At 37.3% G+C, this 22,453-nt stretch overlaps 1 protein-coding gene across 1 annotated transcript in view; it reads right to left on the bottom strand.

Annotated features, from left to right (window-relative positions):
- The window catches only part of LOC118074223 (titin-like), a 71,886-nt gene that overhangs the window by 13,645 nt on the left and 35,788 nt on the right, over window positions 1-22,453 (bottom strand). The window contains 2 exon segments of the mRNA XM_035095276.1: window positions 10-10,320; window positions 10,635-21,230. Coding sequence (XP_034951167.1) covers window positions 10-10,320; window positions 10,635-21,230 — 20,907 coding nt within the window.

The raw sequence follows: 22,453 nt of genomic DNA, 5'->3' as shown, positions 1-22,453 counted from the left end.
ACAACTCACCTTCGACAAAAACAATGTCATCAATAAGAAGTGTTGGTTGTGTATGTGTAAGTGTGCTAATATGTATTGGGTGTGATAAGAAGACAGATTCTCCAGAAGCATAAGCATCGATCTTATCATGAGCTTGCAAGATCTCGGTAACCCGCTGTAGAACGCCCTTCTTACGGACCTCGACATTCTCGGTAGGAGTGACCATTTCAACGGACGGAAGATCATCAGTGGTTTCATCAGTTATTGTCACTTCTTCAGGTCTTTCAACAGTTGTAGTGACCGGTTCTTTGCCATCTTCTTCAACTGTTTGCTCTTCAGTTACCTGCACTTTGTCACCCTTCTTACGTACAATCTTTTTCTTGGTGACTTTTCTAGGCTTGCCAGTTGTTGTTGTTTCGTGAGTAACTGTTACTAGTTCTTGGACCTCGACATTTTCGGAAAGAGTGACCATTTCAACAGCTGGAAGGCCATCAGTAGTTTCATCAGTTATGGTCACTTCTTCAGGTCTCTCAACAGTTGTGGTAACCGGTTCTTTGCTATCATCTTCAACTGTTTGCTCTTCAGTTACCTGCACTTTGTCACCTTTTTTGCGTACAATCTTTTTCTTGGTGACTTTTCTAGGCTTGCCTGTTTTAGTTGTTTCCCGAATAACTGATACTAGTTCTTGAACCTCGACATTCTCGGTAGGAGTGACCATTTCAACAGCTGGAAGGTCATCAGTAGTTTCATCAGTTATTGTTACTTCTTCAGGTATATCAACAGTTGTGGTAACCGGTTCTTTGCCATCTTCCTCAACTGTTTGCTCTTCAGTTACTTGCACTTGGTCACCCTTCTTACGTACAATCTTTTTCTTGGTGACTTTCCTAGGCTTGCCTGTTTTTGTTGTTTCGTGAGTAACTGATACTAGTTCTTGGACCTCGACATCTTTGGTAGGAGTGACCATTTTAACAGCTGGAAGGTCATCAGTAGTTTCATCAGTTATTGTTACTTCTTCAGGTATAACAACAGTTGTGGTAACCGGTTCTTTGCCATCTTCCTCAACTGTTTGCTCTTCAGTTACCTGCACTTTGTCATCTTTTTTGCGTACAATCTTTTCCTTAGTGACTTTACTAGGCTTGCCAGTTGTTGTTGTTTCGTGAGTAACTGTTACTAGTTCTTGGACCTCGACATTTTCGGTAGGAGTGACCATTTTAACAGCTGGAAGGTCATCAGTAGTTTCATCAGTTATGGTCACTTCTTCAGGTCTATCAACAGTTGTGGTAACCGGTTCTTTGCCATCTTCCTCAACTGTCTGCTCTTCAGTTACTTGCACTTGGTCACCCTTCTTACGTACAATCTTTTTCTTGGTGACTTTTCTAGGCTTGCCTGTTTTTGTTGTTTCGTGAGTAACTGATACGAGTTCTCGTACCTCGACATTTTCGGTAGGAGTGACCATTTCAACAGCTGGAAGGCCATCAGTAGTTTCATCAGTTATGGTCACTTCTTCAGGTCTCTCAACAGTTGTAGTGACTGGCTCTTTGCTATCTTCCTCAACTGTTTGCTCTTCAGTTACTTGCACTTGGTCACCCTTCTTACGTACAATCTTTTTCTTGGTGACTTTCCTAGGCTTGCCTGTTTTAGTTGTTTCGTGAGTAACTGTTACTAGTTCTTGGACCTCGACATTCTCGGTAGGAGTGACCATTTCAACAGCTGGAAGGTCATCAGTAGTTTCATCAGTTATGGTCACTTCTTCAGGTCTATCAACAGTCGTGGTAACCGGCTCTTTGCCATCTTCCTCAACTGTCTGCTCTTCAGTTACCTGCACTTTGTCACCTTTTTTGCGTACAATCTTTTTCTTAGTGACTCTTTTAGGCTTGCCTGTTTTTGTTGTTTCGTGCGTAACTGTTACTAGTTCTTGAACCTCGACATTCTCGGTAGGAGTGACCATTTCAACAGCTGGAAGGTCATCAGTAGTTTCATCAGTTATTGTTACTTCTTCAGGTATATCAACAGTTGTGGTAACCGGTTCTTTGCCATCTTCCTCAACTGTCTGCTCTTCAGTTACTTGCACTTGGTCACCCTTCTTACGTACAATCTTTTTCTTGGTGACTTTTCTAGGCTTGCCTGTTTTTGTTGTTTCGTGAGTAACTGATACGAGTTCTCGTACCTCGACATTTTCGGTAGGAGTGACCATTTCAACAGCTGGAAGGTCATCAGTAGTTTCATCATTTATGGTCACTTCTTCAGGTCTCTCAACAGTTGTAGTGACTGGCTCTTTGCTATCTTCCTCAACTGTTTGCTCTTCAGTTACTTGCACTTGGTCACCCTTCTTACGTACAATCTTTTTCTTGGTGACTTTCCTAGGCTTGCCTGTTTTAGTTGTTTCGTGAGTAACTGTTACTAGTTCTTGGACCTCGACATTCTCGGTAGGAGTGACCATTTCAACAGCTGGAAGGTCATCAGTAGTTTCATCAGTTATGGTCACTTCTTCAGGTCTATCAACAGTCGTGGTAACCGGCTCTTTGCCATCTTCCTCAACTGTCTGCTCTTCAGTTACCTGCACTTTGTCACCTTTTTTGCGTACAATCTTTTTCTTAGTGACTCTTTTAGGCTTGCCTGTTTTTGTTGTTTCGTGAGTAACTGATACTAGTTCTTGGACCTCGACATCTTTGGTAGGAGTGACCATTTTAACAGCTGGAAGGTCATCAGTAGTTTCATCAGTTATTGTTACTTCTTCAGGTATAACAACAGTCGTGGTAACCGGCTCTTTGCCATCTTCCTCAACTGTTTGCTCTTCAGTTACCTGCACTTTGTCACCTTTTTTGCGTACAATCTTTTTCTTAGTGACTTTTCTAGGCTTGCCAGTTGTTGTTGTTTCGTGAGTAACTGTTACTAGTTCTTGGACCTCGACATTTTCGGTAGGAGTGACCATTTTAACAGCTGGAAGGTCATCAGTAGTTTCATCAGTTATGGTCACTTCTTCAGGTCTCTCAACAGTTGTGGTAACCGGTTCTTTGCCATCTTCCTCAACTGTCTGCTCTTCAGTTACTTGCACTTGGTCACCCTTCTTACGTACAATCTTTTTCTTGGTGACTTTTCTAGGCTTGCCTGTTTTTGTTGTTTCGTGAGTAACTGATACGAGTTCTCGTACCTCGACATTTTCGGTAGGAGTGACCATTTCAACAGCTGGAAGGCCATCAGTAGTTTCATCAGTTATGGTCACTTCTTCAGGTCTCTCAACAGTTGTAGTGACTGGCTCTTTGCTATCTTCCTCAACTGTTTGCTCTTCAGTTACTTGCACTTGGTCACCCTTCTTACGTACAATCTTTTTCTTGGTGACTTTCCTAGGCTTGTTTGTTTTAGTTGTTTCGTGAGTAACTGTTACTAGTTCTTGGACCTCGACATTCTCGGTAGGAGTGACCATTTCAACAGCTGGAAGGTCATCAGTAGTTTCATCAGTTATGGTCACTTCTTCAGGTCTATCAACAGTCGTGGTAACCGGCTCTTTGCCATCTTCCTCAACTGTCTGCTCTTCAGTTACCTGCACTTTGTCACCTTTTTTGCGTACAATCTTTTTCTTAGTGACTCTTTTAGGCTTGCCTGTTTTTGTTGTTTCGTGCGTAACTGTTACTAGTTCTTGAACCTCGACATTCTCGGTAGGAGTGACCATTTCAACAGCTGGAAGGTCATCAGTAGTTTCATCAGTTATTGTTACTTCTTCAGGTATATCAACAGTTGTGGTAACCGGTTCTTTGCCATCTTCCTCAACTGTCTGCTCTTCAGTTACTTGCACTTGGTCACCCTTCTTACGTACAATCTTTTTCTTGGTGACTTTTCTAGGCTTGCCTGTTTTTGTTGTTTCGTGAGTAACTGATACGAGTTCTCGTACCTCGACATTTTCGGTAGGAGTGACCATTTCAACAGCTGGAAGGCCATCAGTAGTTTCATCATTTATGGTCACTTCTTCAGGTCTCTCAACAGTTGTAGTGACTGGCTCTTTGCTATCTTCCTCAACTGTTTGCTCTTCAGTTACTTGCACTTGGTCACCCTTCTTACGTACAATCTTTTTCTTGGTGACTTTCCTAGGCTTGCCTGTTTTAGTTGTTTCGTGAGTAACTGTTACTAGTTCTTGGACCTCGACATTTTCGGTAGGAGTGACCATTTCAACAGCTGGAAGGTCATCAGTAGTTTCATCAGTTATGGTCACTTCTTCAGGTCTATCAACAGTCGTGGTAACCGGCTCTTTGCCATCTTCCTCAACTGTCTGCTCTTCAGTTACCTGCACTTTGTCACCTTTTTTGCGTACAATCTTTTTCTTAGTGACTCTTTTAGGCTTGCCTGTTTTTGTTGTTTCGTGCGTAACTGTTACTAGTTCTTGAACCTCGACATTCTCGGTAGGAGTGACCATTTCAACAGCTGGAAGGTCATCAGTAGTTTCATCAGTTATTGTTACTTCTTCAGGTATATCAACAGTTGTGGTAACCGGTTCTTTGCCATCTTCCTCAACTGTCTGCTCTTCAGTTACTTGCACTTGGTCACCCTTCTTACGTACAATCTTTTTCTTGGTGACTTTTCTAGGCTTGCCTGTTTTTGTTGTTTCGTGAGTAACTGATACGAGTTCTCGTACCTCGACATTTTCGGTAGGAGTGACCATTTCAACAGCTGGAAGGCCATCAGTAGTTTCATCAGTTATTGTTACTTCTTCAGGTCTCTCAACAGTTGTAGTAACTGGCTCTTTGCTATCTTCCTCAACTGTTTGCTCTTTAGTTACTTGCACTTGGTCACCCTTCTTACGTACAATCTTTTTCTTGGTGACTTTCCTAGGCTTGCCTGTTTCAGTTGTTTCGTGAGTAACTGTTACTAGTTCTTGGACCTCGACATTCTCGGTAGGAGTGACCATTTCAACAGCTGGAAGGTCATCAGTAGTTTCATCAGTTATGGTCACTTCTTCAGGTCTCTCAACAGTCGTGGTAACCGGCTCTTTGCCATCTTCCTCAACTGTCTGCTCTTCAGTTACCTGCACTTTGTCACCTTTTTTGCGTACAATCTTTTTCTTAGTGACTTTTCTAGGCTTGCCTGTTTTTGTTGTTTCGTGCGTAACTGTTACTAGTTCTTGGACCTCGACATTCTCGGTAGGAGTGACCATTTCAACAGCTGGAAGGTCATCAGTAGTTTCATCAGTTATTGTTACTTCTTCAGGTATATCAACAGTTGTGGTAACCGGTTCTTTGCCATCTTCCTCAACTGTCTGCTCTTCAGTTACTTGCACTTGGTCACCCTTCTTACGTACAATCTTTTTCTTGGTGACTTTTCTAGGCTTGCCTGTTTTTGTTGTTTCGTGAGTAACTGATACGAGTTCTCGTACCTCGACATTTTCGGTAGGAGTGACCATTTCAACAGCTGGAAGGCCATCAGTAGTTTCATCAGTTATTGTCACTTCTTCAGGTCTCTCAACGGTTGTAGTGACTGGCTCTTTGCTATCTTCCTCAACTGTTTGCTCTTCAGTTACTTGCACTTGGTCACCCTTCTTACGTACAATCTTTTTCTTGGTGACTTTCCTAGGCTTGCCTGTTTTAGTTGTTTCGTGAGTAACTGTTACTAGTTCTTGGACCTCGACATTCTCGGTAGGAGTGACCATTTCAACAGCTGGAAGGTCATCAGTAGTTTCATCAGTTATGGTCACTTCTTCAGGTCTCTCAACAGTCGTGGTAACCGGCTCTTTGCCATCTTCCTCAACTGTCTGCTCTTCAGTTACCTGCACTTTGTCACCTTTTTTGCGTACAATCTTTTTCTTAGTGACTTTTCTAGGCTTGCCTGTTTTTGTTGTTTCGTGCGTAACTGTTACTAGTTCTTGGACCTCGACATTCTCGGTAGGAGTGACCATTTTAACAGCTGGAAGGTCATCAGTAGTTTCATCAGTTATTGTCAGTTCTTCAGGTCTCTCAACAGTTGTGGTAACCGGCTCTTTGCTATCTTCCTCAACTGTTTGCTCTTCAGTTACTTGCACTTGGTCACCCTTCTTACGTACAATCTTTTTCTTGGTGACTTTTCTAGGCTTGCCTGTTTTTGTTGTTTCGTGAGTAACTGATACGAGTTCTCGTACCTCGACATTTTCGGTAGGAGTGACCATTTCAACAGCTGGAAGGCCATCAGTAGTTTCATCAGTTATTGTTACTTCTTCAGGTCTCTCAACAGTTGTAGTAACTGGCTCTTTGCTATCTTCCTCAACTGTTTGCTCTTTAGTTACTTGCACTTGGTCACCCTTCTTACGTACAATCTTTTTCTTGGTGACTTTCCTAGGCTTGCCTGTTTTAGTTGTTTCGTGAGTAACTGTTACTAGTTCTTGGACCTCGACATTCTCGGTAGGAGTGACCATTTCAACAGCTGGAAGGTCATCAGTAGTTTCATCAGTTATGGTCACTTCTTCAGGTCTCTCAACAGTCGTGGTAACCGGCTCTTTGCCATCTTCCTCAACTGTCTGCTCTTCAGTTACCTGCACTTTGTCACCTTTTTTGCGTACAATCTTTTTCTTAGTGACTCTTTTAGGCTTGCCTGTTTTTGGTGTTTCGTGCGTAACTGTTACTAGTTCTTGGACCTCGACATTTTCGGTAGGAGTGACCATCTTAACAGCTGGAAGGTCATCAGTAGTTTCATCAGTTATGGTCACTTCTTCAGGTCTATCAACAGTCGTGGTAACCGGCTCTTTGCCATCTTCCTCAACTGTCTGCTCTTCAGTTACCTGCACTTTGTCACCTTTTTTGCGTACAATCTTTTTCTTAGTGACTCTTTTAGGCTTGCCTGTTTTTGTTGTTTCGTGCGTAACTGTTACTAGTTCTTGGACCTCGACATTTTCGGTAGGAGTGACCATCTTAACAGCTGGAAGGTCATCAGTAGTTTCATCAGTTATTGTCAGTTCTTCAGGTCTCTCAACAGTTGTGGTAACCGGCTCTTTGCTATCTTCCTCAACTGTTTGCTCTTCAGTTACTTGCAGTTGGTCACCCTTCTTACGTACAATCTTTTTCTTGGTGACTTTCCTAGGCTTGCCTGTTCTAGTTGTTTCGTGAGTAACTGTTACTAGTTCTTGGACCTCGACATTTTCGGTAGGAGTGACCATTTTAACAGCTGGAAGGTCATCAGTAGTTTCATCAGTTATGGTCACTTCTTCAGGTCTATCAACAGTTGTAGTGACTGGCTCTTTGCCATCTTCCTCAACTGTTTGCTCTTCAGTTACTTGCACTTTGTCACCTTTTTTGCGTACAATCTTTTTCTTGGTGACTTTCCTAGGCTTGCCTGTTTTTGTTGTTTCGTGAGTAACTGATACTAGTTCTTGGACCTCGACATTTTCGGTAGGAGTGACCATTTTAACAGCTGGAAGGTCATCAGTAGTTTCATCAGTTATTGTTACTTCTTCAGGTATAACAACAGTTGTGGTAACCGGTTCTTTGCCATCTTCCTCAACTGTCTGCTCTTCAGTTACCTGCACTTTGTCACCTTTTTTGCGTACAATCTTTTTCTTGGTGACTTTTCTAGGCTTGCCTGTTTTAGTTGTTTCGTGAGTAACTGTTACTAGTTCTTGGACCTCGACATTTTCGGTAGGAGTGACCATTTTAACAGCTGGAAGGTCATCAGTAGTTTCATCAGTTATGGTCACTTCTTCAGGTCTATCAACAGTCGTGGTAACCGGCTCTTTGCCATCTTCCTCAACTGTCTGCTCTTCAGTTACCTGCACTTTGTCACCTTTTTTGCGTACAATCTTTTTCTTAGTGACTCTTTTAGGCTTGCCTGTTTTTGTTGTTTCGTGCGTAACTGTTACTAGTTCTTGGACCTCGACATTTTCGGTAGGAGTGACCATCTTAACAGCTGGAAGGTCATCAGTAGTTTCATCAGTTATTGTCAGTTCTTCAGGTCTCTCAACAGTTGTGGTAACCGGCTCTTTGCTATCTTCCTCAACTGTTTGCTCTTCAGTTACTTGCAGTTGGTCACCCTTCTTACGTACAATCTTTTTCTTGGTGACTTTTCTAGGCTTGCCTGTTCTAGTTGTTTCGTGAGTAACTGTTACTAGTTCTTGGACCTCGACATTTTCGGTAGGAGTGACCATTTTAACAGCTGGAAGGTCATCAGTAGTTTCATCAGTTATGGTCACTTCTTCAGGTCTATCAACAGTTGTAGTGACTGGCTCTTTGCCATCTTCCTCAACTGTTTGCTCTTCAGTTACTTGCACTTTGTCACCTTTTTTGCGTACAATCTTTTTCTTGGTGACTTTCCTAGGCTTGCCTGTTTTTGTTGTTTCGTGAGTAACTGATACTAGTTCTTGGACCTCGACATTTTCGGTAGGAGTGACCATTTTAACAGCTGGAAGGTCATCAGTAGTTTCATCAGTTATTGTTACTTCTTCAGGTATAACAACAGTTGTGGTAACCGGTTCTTTGCCATCTTCCTCAACTGTCTGCTCTTCAGTTACCTGCACTTTGTCACCTTTTTTGCGTACAATCTTTTTCTTAGTGACTCTTTTAGGCTTGCCTGTTTTTGTTGTTTCGTGCGTAACTGTTACTAGTTCTTGAACCTCGACATTTTCGGTAGGAGTGACCATTTTAACAGCTGGAAGGTCATCAGTAGTTTCATCAGTTATGGTCACTTCTTCAGGTCTATCAACAGTTGTAGTGACTGGCTCTTTGCCATCTTCCTCAACTGTTTGCTCTTCAGTTACTTGCACTTGGTCACCCTTCTTACGTACAATCTTTTTCTTGGTGACTTTCCTAGGCTTGCCTGTTTTAGTTGTTTCGTGAGTAACTGTTACTAGTTCTTGGACCTCGACATTCTCGGTAGGAGTGACCATTTCAACAGCTGGAAGGTCATCAGTAGTTTCATCAGTTATGGTCACTTCTTCAGGTCTATCAACAGTTGTAGTGACTGGCTCTTTGCCATCTTCCTCAACTGTTTGCTCTTCAGTTACTTGCAGTTGGTCACCCTTCTTACGTACAATCTTTTTCTTGGTGACTTTCCTAGGCTTGCCTGTTTTAGTTGTTTCGTGAGTAACTGTTACTAGTTCTTGGACCTCGACATTCTCGGTAGGAGTGACCATTTTAACAGCTGGAAGGTCATCAGTAGTTTCATCAGTTATGGTCACTTCTTCAGGTCTCTCAACAGTTGTAGTGACTGGCTCTTTGCCATCTTCCTCAACTGTTTGCTCTTCAGTTACTTGCAGTTGGTCACCCTTCTTACGTACAATCTTTTTCTTGGTGACTTTCCTAGGCTTGCCTGTTTTAGTTGTTTCGTGAGTAACTGTTACTAGTTCTTGGACCTCGACATTTTCGGTAGGAGTGACCATTTTAACAGCTGGAAGGTCATCAGTAGTTTCATCAGTTATGGTCACTTCTTCAGGTCTATCAACAGTTGTAGTGACTGGCTCTTTGCCATCTTCCTCAACTGTTTGCTCTTCAGTTACTTGCACTTGGTCACCCTTCTTACGTACAATCTTTTTCTTGGTGACTTTTCTAGGCTTGCCTGTTTTAGTTGTTTCGTGAGTAACTGTTACTAGTTCTTGGACCTCGACATTTTCGGTAGGAGTGACCATTTTAACAGCTGGAAGGTCATCAGTAGTTTCATCAGTTATGGTCACTTCTTCAGGTCTCTCAACAGTCGTGGTAACCGGCTCTTTGCCATCTTCCTCAACTGTCTGCTCTTCAGTTACCTGCACTTTGTCACCCTTCTTACGTACAATCTTTTTCTTGGTGACTTTTCTAGGCTTGCCAGTTGTTGTTGTTTCGTGAGTAACTGTTACTAGTTCTTGGACCTCGACATTTTCGGCAAGAGTGACCATTTCAACAGCTGGAAGGCCATCAGTAGTTTCATCAGTTATGGTCACTTCTTCAGGTCTCTCAACAGTTGTGGTAACCGGTTCTTTGCCATCTTCCTCAACTGTCTGCTCTTCAGTTACTTGCACTTGGTCACCCTTCTTACGTACAATCTTTTTCTTGGTGACTTTCCTAGGCTTGCCTGTTTTAGTTGTTTCGTGAGTAACTGATACGAGTTCTCGTACCTCGACATTTTCGGTAGGAGTGACCATTTCAACAGCTGGAAGGTCATCAGTAGTTTCATCAGTTATTGTTATTTCTTCAGGTCTTTCAACAGTTGTAGCGACCGGTTCTTTGCCATCTTCTTCAACTGTTTGCTCTTCAGCGTCTTGAAGTTCTCTTATCTCTTCTCCTTTGTGTTTGACTAATCTTGGTTTGGATGTTTCCTTAATTGAATTTGTGTGTTGTTGTGTGATTATGTCATTGTTGTTTGTTGTCGCATGTGTAATTGGTATTTTACTGTCGTTGGTGATCTTTTTTGGTGTTTCTGGAACGATTAGAGAATAAGTTGATTTGTGATTATTCATGTCTATGAAGTGTATTGTTTGCTGCTTGCTATATTTTGGTTTGACTTCTCGGATATTTTAATTTTTTTTTTATTGGATCTCTTTCGGGGAATTTTTAATGTAATATTTTCGATTAACATCATGAACGCATTTTTTTTATTAGTAGTACATTTTTTTACCTGGGTTTTTTTGTGCATATTAGATATATGCTTTTTATTCTAAGTTAGTATTCGTCCTATAATTAGAGATCAATAGGAATACATTTTTATCCTAACATCATGCCAGTCATACTTACCACTATGTTCCGCTGGTTGTTGTTCCTTCTGTTGAGTTCTGTCTTCCTTAGCGGTGCTGTGTTTAATACTGTGTTCTGTTGTAACGTTTACGGATCTGCCTGTATCAAGCTCTATCACTTTGGATTTCACTCTTTTGTTTTCAGGTTGCTGAAGGGTATGTAATTTGTCTTCAGTTTCGTTCGATGTTACCTGACATACAATAACTGACGACAATTCTTCTATTCCAAGTTTTCCTCTTTTTTCTTCATATGTTGGTAATTGTAATTCTTGTGATTCTGATAATGTTATTATTTGTGTTTTTTCCGCGACGTCTTGTCCTAGAACACTCGGCTTTGCAGTTCTAGGAGATCGTTTCTCCATCTCTGGCAGAAATGTCTCGCGTTCTGTTGAGATAGTTTGCGAAATCATTAATGGTGTTATTTCTTGGATTACCCGCTTGCCTTTTCTTGTTTCTGGCGCTTGAATTTCCATTAAGTCTTCAGTACTGGACAATGTTATTACTTGTGATTTTTCCGCAATTTCATGACTTGTGATCTTTTGTCTCGCTGTTTTTTCTTCTGGTCTATCAATGTTCCATATTTCGTTTTCCATTTCATTCGAAAGAACATGCGATATTACCAATGGTTTCAATACTTCAAACGTAGTTGTACTTTTCTGTGTCTCCATGATTTCTTTCTCGAATGTTTTAATATTATTGAGTGCTGTTACTTGCATTGTTTCTGCAACATCGTGACCCAAAATTTCACTTTCTGCTGTTCCACTTATTGGTGCTGTTGCAGACGGAAGTTGATGTGTATCTTCATTAGAAATTGTTTGTGATACTATTAGTGAACTCATTTCGTCAAGTTTTTCTATTCCTTTTTTTACTTCGGGCAATGTGTCCGCGATAAATTCACCAGTGGTTGATAGTGTCATAGTTTGCGTTGTCTCTATAATTCCATGACTAGTGATATCAAATAGTGCGGTTTTCGTCGATGGATTTTCTAAAAGTGGTATTTCTATTTCTTTTTCACTCACAAGAACTTGAGTGACTGTTGTAGAAGTTAATTCATCGATTTTAAAAGTTCCTGTTTGTTCTATCGGTTTAGAATCAATAAATTCATTGAAGCTTATTAAAGGCAGTACTTGAGTTGTCTCAGCAATATTTCTACTAGTGATTTCTGACTGAGCCTTTTTTATACTTGGTTTTTCTGAATCTGGAAGTGTTTGTTCACTTTCTCCAGACACCGTATAAGATACAATCACAGGTGCCATTTCGTCTATAGTAATTACACCCTTTTTTTCGTCAGGAATCTGTTCACCAACTAATGCTTGAATACTGTGCAGAGTTTCTACTTCTGATAACTCTGCTATTTCTCGTCCTAATAAGCTTTTTTCTGCTCTCATGAGTTTGGGTGTATCTAGTTTTTGCAATTCTGTTTCAGATTCATTAGACAAAGTTTGTGATACAAAGAGAGATGTTTGTTCTTCGACAGCTGGTTTTCCTTTTTGTTTATCAGGTTTTTCCGCTGAAAATTCATTAAAACTCGATAATGCTAGTACCTGTGAGGTTTCTGCAATATCATGTCCTGTTATATCCATTTGAACTGTCTTTGTTTTAGGTTGTTCTTGACTTGGAAGTGTGTTTTCAGTTTCACTAGAAACTGTTTGAGATACAATGACAGAAGTCATCTCATTAATGTTTATTGTACCTTTTTTTTCTTCAGGAATTGTATCTTTAAGTAATTTTTCTGCATTATACAACGTTTCTATTTCTGATGTTTCTGCAACTTCATGACTCTGAAGGCTTGTTCCAGCTACTTTTCGTTCTGGCATTTCAATAGTAGCTAATTTTTCTTCAACTTCATTAGAAATAATTTGTGATACTGCTATTGATGTTAATTCTTCAATAGCGGGTTGTCCTTTTTGTTGAATCGGTGTTTCTTTCAATAGTTCATTATAGCTTGCCATCGTTAAAATTTGCGAGGTTTCAGCAACTTTATGTCCAGATATTTTGGCTTCAAGAGTTCTAGTGCTGGGTTGTTGCGTACGTGATAGGCGCTCCTCGACTTCACCTGATATAGTTTGAAATACGGCAACTGATGATACTTCATCAATCGTAATGATTCCCTTCTTTTCTTCTGGTATAACATCTGTATCTAATGTTTGAGTACACAAAAATGTTTCAATTTCCGTTTTTTGTGCTATTTCTCTGCCGAACAAGCTTAGTTCAGCTGTCGTTTTCTTAGGTGCTTCAGAACTCGGTAAATCTTTTTCAATTTCATTAGAAAAGACTTGCGATATTTCTACTGAAGTGCAGGCTTCGACACCATATTTCCCCGTATGTTTTTCAAGTTTCTTATCAATAAATTCATCAAAATTTGTTAAGGTAAGTGTTTCGGTAACCTCGGCAACGTCTCTTCCAAGAATATCTGAGTGGGCTAATTTTGTGTTCAGCTTTTCTTGACCTTTAAAAATTTCTTCATGTTCATCGGAAATTGTCTGAGATACTATAATAGATTTATTTTCATCTAAAATAATCGTTCCTTTTTTTGTGTCAGGTAATTGTTGCTCATCTAAGTTTAGAGTGGTACATAATGTTTCTGTCTCTGATTTTTCAGCTATTTCTCTTCCTAATAAGCTTTGGTCTGCTTTCCTCAGCCACGGTACCTCTGAACTTAGTAATTCTTCTTCAATTTCGTTAGATACAATTTGTGATACTATAACCGATGTGAATTCTTCAACTAAAGATTTTCCCTGAAAACTTTCTGGTTTAGAATCAATAAATTCATTGAAGCTTATTAAAGGCAGTACTTGAGTTGTCTCAGCAATATTTCTACTAGTGATTTCTGACTGAGCCTTTTTTATACTTGGTTTTTCTGAATCTGGAAGTGTTTGTTCACTTTCTCCAGACACCGTATAAGATACAATCACAGGTGCCATTTCGTCTATAGTAATTACACCCTTTTTTTCGTCAGGAATCTGTTCACCAACTAATGCTTGAATACTGTGCAGAGTTTCTACTTCTGATAACTCTGCTATTTCTCGTCCTAATAAGCTTTTTTCTGCTCTCATGAGTTTGGGTGTATCTAGTTTTTGCAATTCTGTTTCAGATTCATTAGACAAAGTTTGTGATACAAAGAGAGATGTTTGTTCTTCGACAGCTGGTTTTCCTTTTTGTTTATCAGGTTTTTCCGCTGAAAATTCATTAAAACTCGATAATGCTAGTACCTGTGAGGTTTCTGCAATATCATGTCCTGTTATATCCATTTGAACTGTCTTTGTTTTAGGTTGTTCTTGACTTGGAAGTGTGTTTTCAGTTTCACTAGAAACTGTTTGAGATACAATGACAGAAGTCATCTCATTAATGTTTATTGTACCCTTTTTTTCTTCAGGAATTGTATCTTTAAGTAATTTTTCTGCATTATACAACGTTTCTATTTCTGATGTTTCTGCAACTTCATGACTCTGAAGGCTTGTTTGCGCTGTTTTTATTCCTGGTTTCACGGCAAATGTTATTTCTTCTTCTGTTTCGTGTGTCAGAATCTGAGAAATCATCAATGGCACGAATTCCTCTACATCAGGTCTACCTTTTTGTATTTCTGGTGTTTTCATCTTAACGAAATCTCCAACTGATAAAATCATTTCAATTTCCGATATTTCAGCTATTTCTCGTGCATCTAGATCAGGTACAGCTCCTTTTTGTACCGGTACTTCAAGCTTCGGGAGAATTTCTTCAGTTTCATTTGATTCCGTTTGACTAACAATAACTGAAATCAAAGTGTCTACCTGTGGTTTACCTCTTACTTCTCGCGGTCTTTTAAATTCTTTGAATTCTTCAGCTCCTAGAATAGTTTCAACTTCGGTTACTTCGGCAGCCTCTCTTTCAGAAATATTTGTTAATGCTTTGTGATCATTTGGTCTATCTGCAATAACCAACTTGTCTTCAATTTCATCAGAAATTATTTCAGTTACTGTAACCGTACTTAGACCTTCAATTTTTGTTTTTCCTTTTTGTTTTTCAGGTTTCAACCGATCTCGAAAAGTATCTTCTTTTTCATCAACCGTTATCTCCGTTTCTATTAATGATTCTACTGTCATTTGAGTTAGAATTGCTTGCGACTCCACTGTCCGTTCATTTTTTAACTCATTTATATTATGAATAGTCTCAATTTCGGATTTTTCTGCTGCTTCATAAACATTAAATCCAGGGCTGGCTTGAACTCCTTGAATTTTAGGAACTTCGATAAACGTTTCCTCTCTACATTCAGTCATCGTTTCGGATATATGCAAAGGTTTTATTTCTTGAATTTCTACTTGGGCTTTTTTCATTATTGGTTTAAACTTTCTATCAAATATATTTTCACTTTCTTCTATTATATTTTCTGCGACTATTATACTTTCGAATGTATCTTGTATTGGTACAGCACTTTGCAGAATTTTTTTTTCTGTTTCCACTTCAGTTTTAATATCAACTCGTGAGTCTGTAACCGTTGTTAAAATGCTTCCGTGCTGGGGAATGATTGTTTTCTCCGCTGTTCTAGACTCAATAACTTTTTGTTCTTCTAAAATATCTTCTTTTTCCCCAGATGTTACTTCAGTTACAGAAACACTATGGTCTTCTTCAAATGTTGGTAAAACTTTACTGAAAATAGATTTGAGGTAATTCACAAAAGTACCTTCAGTTTCTCTAGTTGAAGTTTCCTCGACAATCATCGGTTCTAAAGTGTCTTGCTTAGTATGGGCTGTTTTCTGATCAATTTCAAATGGCAAAATTACACCTGTACTTTGATTAGCGATGATTTCTGTTGTTTGTGCAACATCTTGACTTATTTGTGTTAGTTTTACCCCGGCAATTTCTTCAATATATTTACTTACTGTAATATCTTCTTCTTTGTCTTGGATTATAACTTCATCAATAGTCAAACTCTTTCCTTCAACAAATGAAATAGCAGCATTTTTTTGATCGGGTTTAAACTTATCACTAAATTCAAAACCGAGTTCTTCAGGTATTGCCTGAGTGACATTTACACTTTCCAAAATATTTTGTAATTTTTTAGCTTCTGCTGATGTTGGTTTTAATACTTTAAGCTCTTCAATATTTTCTCTAGGAGTAATTTCGCTTTGTTCTACTACTTCTTTAGTTTCAATCGCTGAGGACGCCATAACTTCTTTAGGTTTTTTAGGAGTAGAAAATTCACTCTCTAGATCTTGAGTTATTGTGGTCTCAATAATAACAGAACTTTGTTCGTTAAGAGATACTTTAGCGATGGATTTTGTCATTTTTGTATCATTTATTTCAGCTTCTCGTTCAGCCAAAAACTCTGCTGTTAACCCTACTGTTTCGTAAGGTCTTTGACTAATTTTTGCAATAGCTGTTGTTGTTGATAAAACCTCTACTTCGCCGGCAAATAACTCGGGTATGATTTCACATTGCTCTGCAACTTCGTGACCGGATGTTAATGTTGAAATTGCTGATTTCATTTCCGGTTTAATAGATTGCTCAAGAACATCTTCTTTTGCACCAGTTGTAACTTCTGTTATAGTAGTCACTTGTTTTTCTTCTTCAATAGTAATATCAAATTTCTTAATATCAGCTAGAAAGTTTTTATCAAAATCTTTTTCTTTATCATGAGCAATTTCTTCAGATATCAAAAGACTTCTAAACATTTCTTGGCTTGGAGTAGCTTTTACTTCATTCATTTGTACTTTCTTAATATCTCCAAGAGCAAAATCAACATTAGTCATAGAAACTTCAGCAATTTCATGGACTGCATCTATACCTATAGATGCTAATTTTTTAGAAGGTGAAATTTCAGGTAGACGAATCATTTCTTTATCTCCAGATATTACTTGAGAGATCGTAGCAATACTTTTTCCAACTTCCACATCAATTGTAGCTGTATGATCGTCAGGTTTAATATCAGAAATAATTTGATTTTCTGTCTCGCCTGGAATAATTTGAGAACTAATTAGTGAATTTACAAGCATTTGATCAATAATAGCTGTAGACGTTTCTATCTTTTCTCGAATCAAATCATTAGTACTAAAATCAACAATATGTTCAGTAGTTTGCGCTACTAAATGACTTTCAGTTAATGCTCGGTCCGCAATTTGAGTATCAGGAAGTTCTTTAGGTTTGAATATTCCTTCTTTATTCTCGGTTGTGGTTATTGTAACTTCTAATCCTGAACCTTCAACCACAGATAAATCAGCTAAAGCTGTTGTGGGTTTTTTATCTTTGCTGAGTATTCCTTCCAACTCAGATAATTGAGTTTCAGTGTTTATGATAGGTTCTAAAGGAAGCTGAGAAAGCATAGCAGTTGCATAAACTGGTTTTAGTTCTTCTAGTATTCCAGTACTTGTATCTGTTATAGTTTCTATTTTCTCTGCAACTGTGTGACTAGTAATATTTACTAAAGCCTTTCTTTCTGTTGATTTTTCAGATAAATTTAGTGAATCTTCACTATCTGCTACCATTACTTCAGAAATACTCGTTACGTGTCCTTGGTCACCTATAGTTATTTCTGCTTTATTTACTGCAATTGTTGGCTTTTCAATTAATTCATTTTCTTTCTCTGATACTAATATTTCTGTTTGGATAACTCCTTCAAATGAAAGTTGTTTTTCTTTAGCTATTACTGATGTTGGACAAACTTTCTTAAATTCATCGATTCCTGAAGCAGTTGTAATTTCAGTACGTTCAGCTACTTTATGAGCATCTAAATTGAAAGTAGCTTTTTGTTTTTCAATATATTCTTCTGTGACGTACTCTTTCTCTCGATCCGAAGTAACAGTTTCAGTAATACTCAAACCAACTTGAGTATCTTCAAATGCTATATCAACTTTTTTCTCTTCGGGTTTTATAAATGAGTCTATGAATCCTACTCGATCACCTGTAGAAGTTTCTGTTGTTGTTATACTTTTGTGAACAATATGATCGATTGATGCAGTTGCTGGTTGTACTACTTCAGACTTCAAATTACCAATGCCATCTTGAAGAATCATTTCAGTTGCTTCCGCAACTGGATGAGATGTAAAATAACAAATTGCCAATTTACTTTCTGGTTTTTCATTCTCTGCAAGGGGTTTTTCTTTGTCTCCAGTTTCTACTGAAGATACAACTACACCTTCTCCGATTTCAAATATCATATCTGCTATTCTATTGCCTGGTTTTATATCAGTAAATGGTACTTCAGTTTCTCGTGTTTGAACTTCTTCTGCAACTGCAGTTTCAAATGGCATCAAAATTGTTCGTGGTTTTACATCTTCTACAACTTGAGGAGTAAATTCTCCTATGCCTGTATCACTTAAAATTTCATATTTAGATGCTACACTTTGAACTTCAAAATCTACTGATGCTTCAACAGATTTAGGCTTCATTTTATCTTTTAAATCACCCTCTTTATCTTCAGGATGAATAAGATATATTTGAACACCTTCACCTTCTGTAAAACTAACATCAATTTTTTTAAATTCTGGTGTAACATCTTGTGAAAGTATGGCTTCTTTTTCTGAGACTGTTAATTCAGTTTGTTGTGCAATTTCTAATCCACTTTGATGTAAAACTGCACTTTCAGATTTAGGTTTTTTTTGAGAAAATAAATCAATATTATTAGCTATAATTGTTTCTTCAGTTTGGGCAACTGTATGAGTTGATGTTAAATTCATCATAATTTTCTTTTTCTCTGTTTCTTCTTGAGCTTTTAGAATTTCTTCTTTATCAACTACTATAACTTCTATAACAGAAATATTTTCTGTTGTTGTCACGTCAACTTGAGCTTTTTGTTGCAATGGTGTAATTTCTTTAGGTCTGGGTTTTTCGGTCTCATCAATGTTTGTTTCAACAATAATTAATTCGTTAAATGCTTCTTGAGTTCCAAATGCTTTTACAGTCGTTGGCTTATCTTCAAGTATTTTACCAGCACTTTGTTCAATTAAAACTTCTGATTTTGTAGCAATTGTTCGACTATCAACTGAACTCGTTGCCACAAAATCTTGTGGTTTTTGTTCCGGATGATATACATTTTCAGTATCGTGAATAATAATTTCAAGAACAGTTGCACCAGGTCTTGTTTCAGTTAAATCAATATTTGCTATTTTACTATCAGGTTTAATATCTTTCTGATAAGATCCTTCTTTTTCTACAAATTCTTGAACATTAATGGCAATAGATTCTAAAGGAATAGTTGATGGTTGAGCTCTTTCACTAGTTCGAGTTTGTTCAGTGAATTCTCCTGTCGGTGATTCAGTTCTGATTTCTTGAAATTCGATAGCTGATTGTGTTGTAAGTCCTGTTGTTGCTGTAAACGTTTCAAATTTAGGTACTTCTTTAAATTCTTCTTCTGCTTCATTCGCAATAATTTCAGTCGTTTTTACACTTTCTATTTCATTTAATCCAATTTGAGCAAACTTAGATTTTGGTATGTTATCTTTTTCTACAGGCTTAAGGCCTTCTGCGAGAACTGTTACATCCACGATAGTTTCAGTTAAGTTCTCATGCTCGATTCTGGCTTTTTCAGTTTGCAGGATTAAATCTTTAACACGTCCAAGAGTATCTTCAGATTGGGTTTCTTCGACTTGAGCAGAAGTTATTGAATGAGTTGGTACAATTTTTCCTCGATGGCTTTCTGGCATTTCATAGATTTGAAAACTACCTTCTTTATCTATCGAGGTAGTTTGATAAACTTGAATACCTTTTATAGCATCAAAAGTAAAATCAACCATTTTTTCTTCAGGTTTTGTTAATTCATTGAATTTATCTTCTCGATCATGAGTGAATGTTTCATGTACCATTTTAGCTTCTATTAATTGAACTGAAACGGTTCCCCTTTCTGTAACATATTTTAAGTCATCAGTAAATTTCGAAGGTACATCTGCTGTCTCTATTTGAGAAACCATTACGTGTTCTTCAGATCTAAGGGTTGTTTCAGCAATTGCAGAATTAGGTTTTATTTGTTCACTGTAAACACCTTCAGATTCTTGAACAATTGTATTTGATGTACTTCCAATTTCAAGAGAAAGAATAGAACTATCAGCAATTTTCCCTACAGGTTTTTCATCAGGTTTATATTCAGATTCTGACTCTGAAGTAATTGTTTCTAAAGTAAATATAGAAGTCTTTTCAATAACATTGAAATCAGCTTGAGCTTTTTTAGCTTCTTCGATAATTAAACTGACTTCTTGATGTTGAGCATCTATAGTAGAAACAGTAATGCTCTCCAAAACATTCACATTTGTTTCAGCTTCAAATCCATCTAATTTTTTCTCAGGAATAAAGACACTTTCCATTTCTTGAATGGGTTGTTCTCCAACTATAAGAGCTTCGCCACCTTCTGAAACGCCTACTTGAGCTTTTTGTGTTATAGGAAGTTTACCAAGAATGTATTCTCCTTCTTTTTCTGTTGCATAAACCTCTTCAGTAACAAGAAGTTTTTGTGCTATCACAGTGGTTGTTGCTATTTCTGTTGGCACAATTAGTTCAGGATAATATTTACCTGGTTTATCTTCTGTCTGTACTTGTTCAACAGTTAATGGCTCCATAGGGCTAATGTTAATTTTGGGTTTTGCTGAAATAGTTTTTGGCGATATCAAATTATCTTCTGTATATCCTTCATTGACTTCATATATTGATAAACTAACTTTTGGCAAAACAGAATTTTCAGCTTTAACAGTTGCGGGAGTAATAAAATTTTCAATTGGAAGTTCACTTTGATTAATTGTAGTCTCGATGATAGTTGGCGCTTCTTGAACAGTTACACTCATTTCTGCTTTTTGAGTAGCTAATGCATGTTTTAATATTAATTCTGTAAGTTTAGCATCACTTGGATGAGTTTCTGTGATTTGAAGACATTCTTGTGGTTTTGTCACTACTCCAGATTTAGCTTCATATGTAGTAGGTTTGAAAGTACCTTTTAATTCTCCGTGTGAACCTTGAACAGTTGTTTCAGTAATTAAATAAGGTTCAACAGGGGAAATAGACAGAGAAGCTTTTCTTTCTTCAGGTTTAAACTTATCAATGTTATTTTCACTTTCTTGCACTGGAATATATGCTCCAATTAACGCATTTACAGTGTCCAAAGCCAACTTAGCAGACTCTATTTCAGGTTTTCCTGGTGCTTGATCAACAGTTCTTGTTATCGGAACAACTTCATGACTTTGAGTAGAAATATTGACTGGTATTGACATTACTGCTTTATCTTGAATTGTTTCCAAATCTTCCACTTCTTCAAATTCGATTTCATCAACACCTTTCTTTGATCTTCTTGCTTTAATTATTTTCTTGTTACGTTTTTCTTCACCTTCTTTAATTATTTCTTCTTCTTCCTCCTCCTCCTCAATTTCTATCTCAATTTCTTTTTCCTTGTTGGGTTTAAAGGTTCGTTTTGTTGTAATTATTTCTTCTTCAACTATCGCTACTTTTTCATCTGTTTTCTTTACTTCCGGAATGTTTTTCTGAATTAATTTACCCTTATCATCCCTTTCAACAACAATTATTTCTTCCTCAATTTCCTGTTTTTCCCTATCCGCAACATCCTCAATGACACGAGGCCCGTATTCTTCTGGTTTTATTTCTTTATGCAGTGTAACGTGTTCTTTCCGAGTGTCCTCGTATTCTGTGGAAAGTATGTCAACAAGGTATGTGTAAATACGTAGTGTATATGTCAAATTGAAAATAAAAAAATAAATAATCCCTTAAATAAATTAATTTAACTACGAGTTTTACTTAATAACTTAGTTTTTAATGTTTGCTTGAGAGCTTGGCGAATCGACAATACCTTGAGACAAACTGCAGCCGTGCTATTCATGCGACGATGTCTAATCAGCGTAAGTGCGGTTGTTTTGATTTATGAGTAAAGAAAATAAGTGCTAGCAAATAGAAATAATTAATAGTATTGTATAGTGTAGAGAGATAATTAGAGTAATAGATATGCCATGCTTCTGAAGAGGTGCCGTATTTTGAGATAAATATTCTTCTACAAAGTATTTTATGTCAACACTTCTGATATAAATATATTTACTTATTCTACTATAATTTATTCTAAATATATTTTTGTTTTACTATTTATCGATTAACAGAAGTCAAACCAATATAAATACAGAGAAACGTATTGGACTTTTATTAATTTCATCTTAAATTGGAAAATTAACTTTAAAAAATAAAACGTATCTCTGTTTAATACTACTTGACACATATAATAGCAAGTTGCAAACACTTGTTACGATAAAATTTATTTATAAATACTAATTTATAATTCAAATAATTCTAATATTCGTCATATGCAATAGATTCAAAATTATAAGACAATATCAGAAAACAAACATTTAATGTATATGGGTTTTTTTTTACTTTTAGTCACAGTATATTTGATTGGTTTAAAAATCATTTAACAAAGATGGGTCAAAAATCACTATTTAGGAATCTAATTTCTACTTACGGCATGATATTAGTAAAAGCTGCTAATTTTTAGCTTAAATATAAACGATGAAAATACAGCTGGATGCTTCTAAAGGAAACTAACATGGATATACTATAAATATATATATTTTTTTAATTTTATTGCATTTCAAAATGAACTGAATGAAGATACTGCATGTAGAAAGCATAGCGGCATAAGCGGTAAGTATTTGCACTGGCTTAATACTGTTTGTCAAGAAAGCTTCATGCATCTGAAAGAATATGAAAAGAATACACATCTTTCATAAATTGTTTTTAATTACACGAAGCATCAAAAGTTCTAAGATCATCTATGCTATAATAGAAAATTTTTATTACACGATTAACTGTTCATAAGAAAGATTCGAGAAAGATTATAATTACTGAATATATATAAATTAA

Source organism: Chelonus insularis, unplaced genomic scaffold (genome assembly GCF_013357705.1).
Source record: "Chelonus insularis isolate UGA/USDA-ARS -01 unplaced genomic scaffold, ASM1335770v1 contig_133_pilon, whole genome shotgun sequence".
NCBI classification, from domain to species: domain Eukaryota; kingdom Metazoa; phylum Arthropoda; class Insecta; order Hymenoptera; family Braconidae; genus Chelonus; species Chelonus insularis.
Note: the sequence above shows the minus strand (reverse complement) of the source record. Positions and strands in the feature narration are given on the sequence as shown.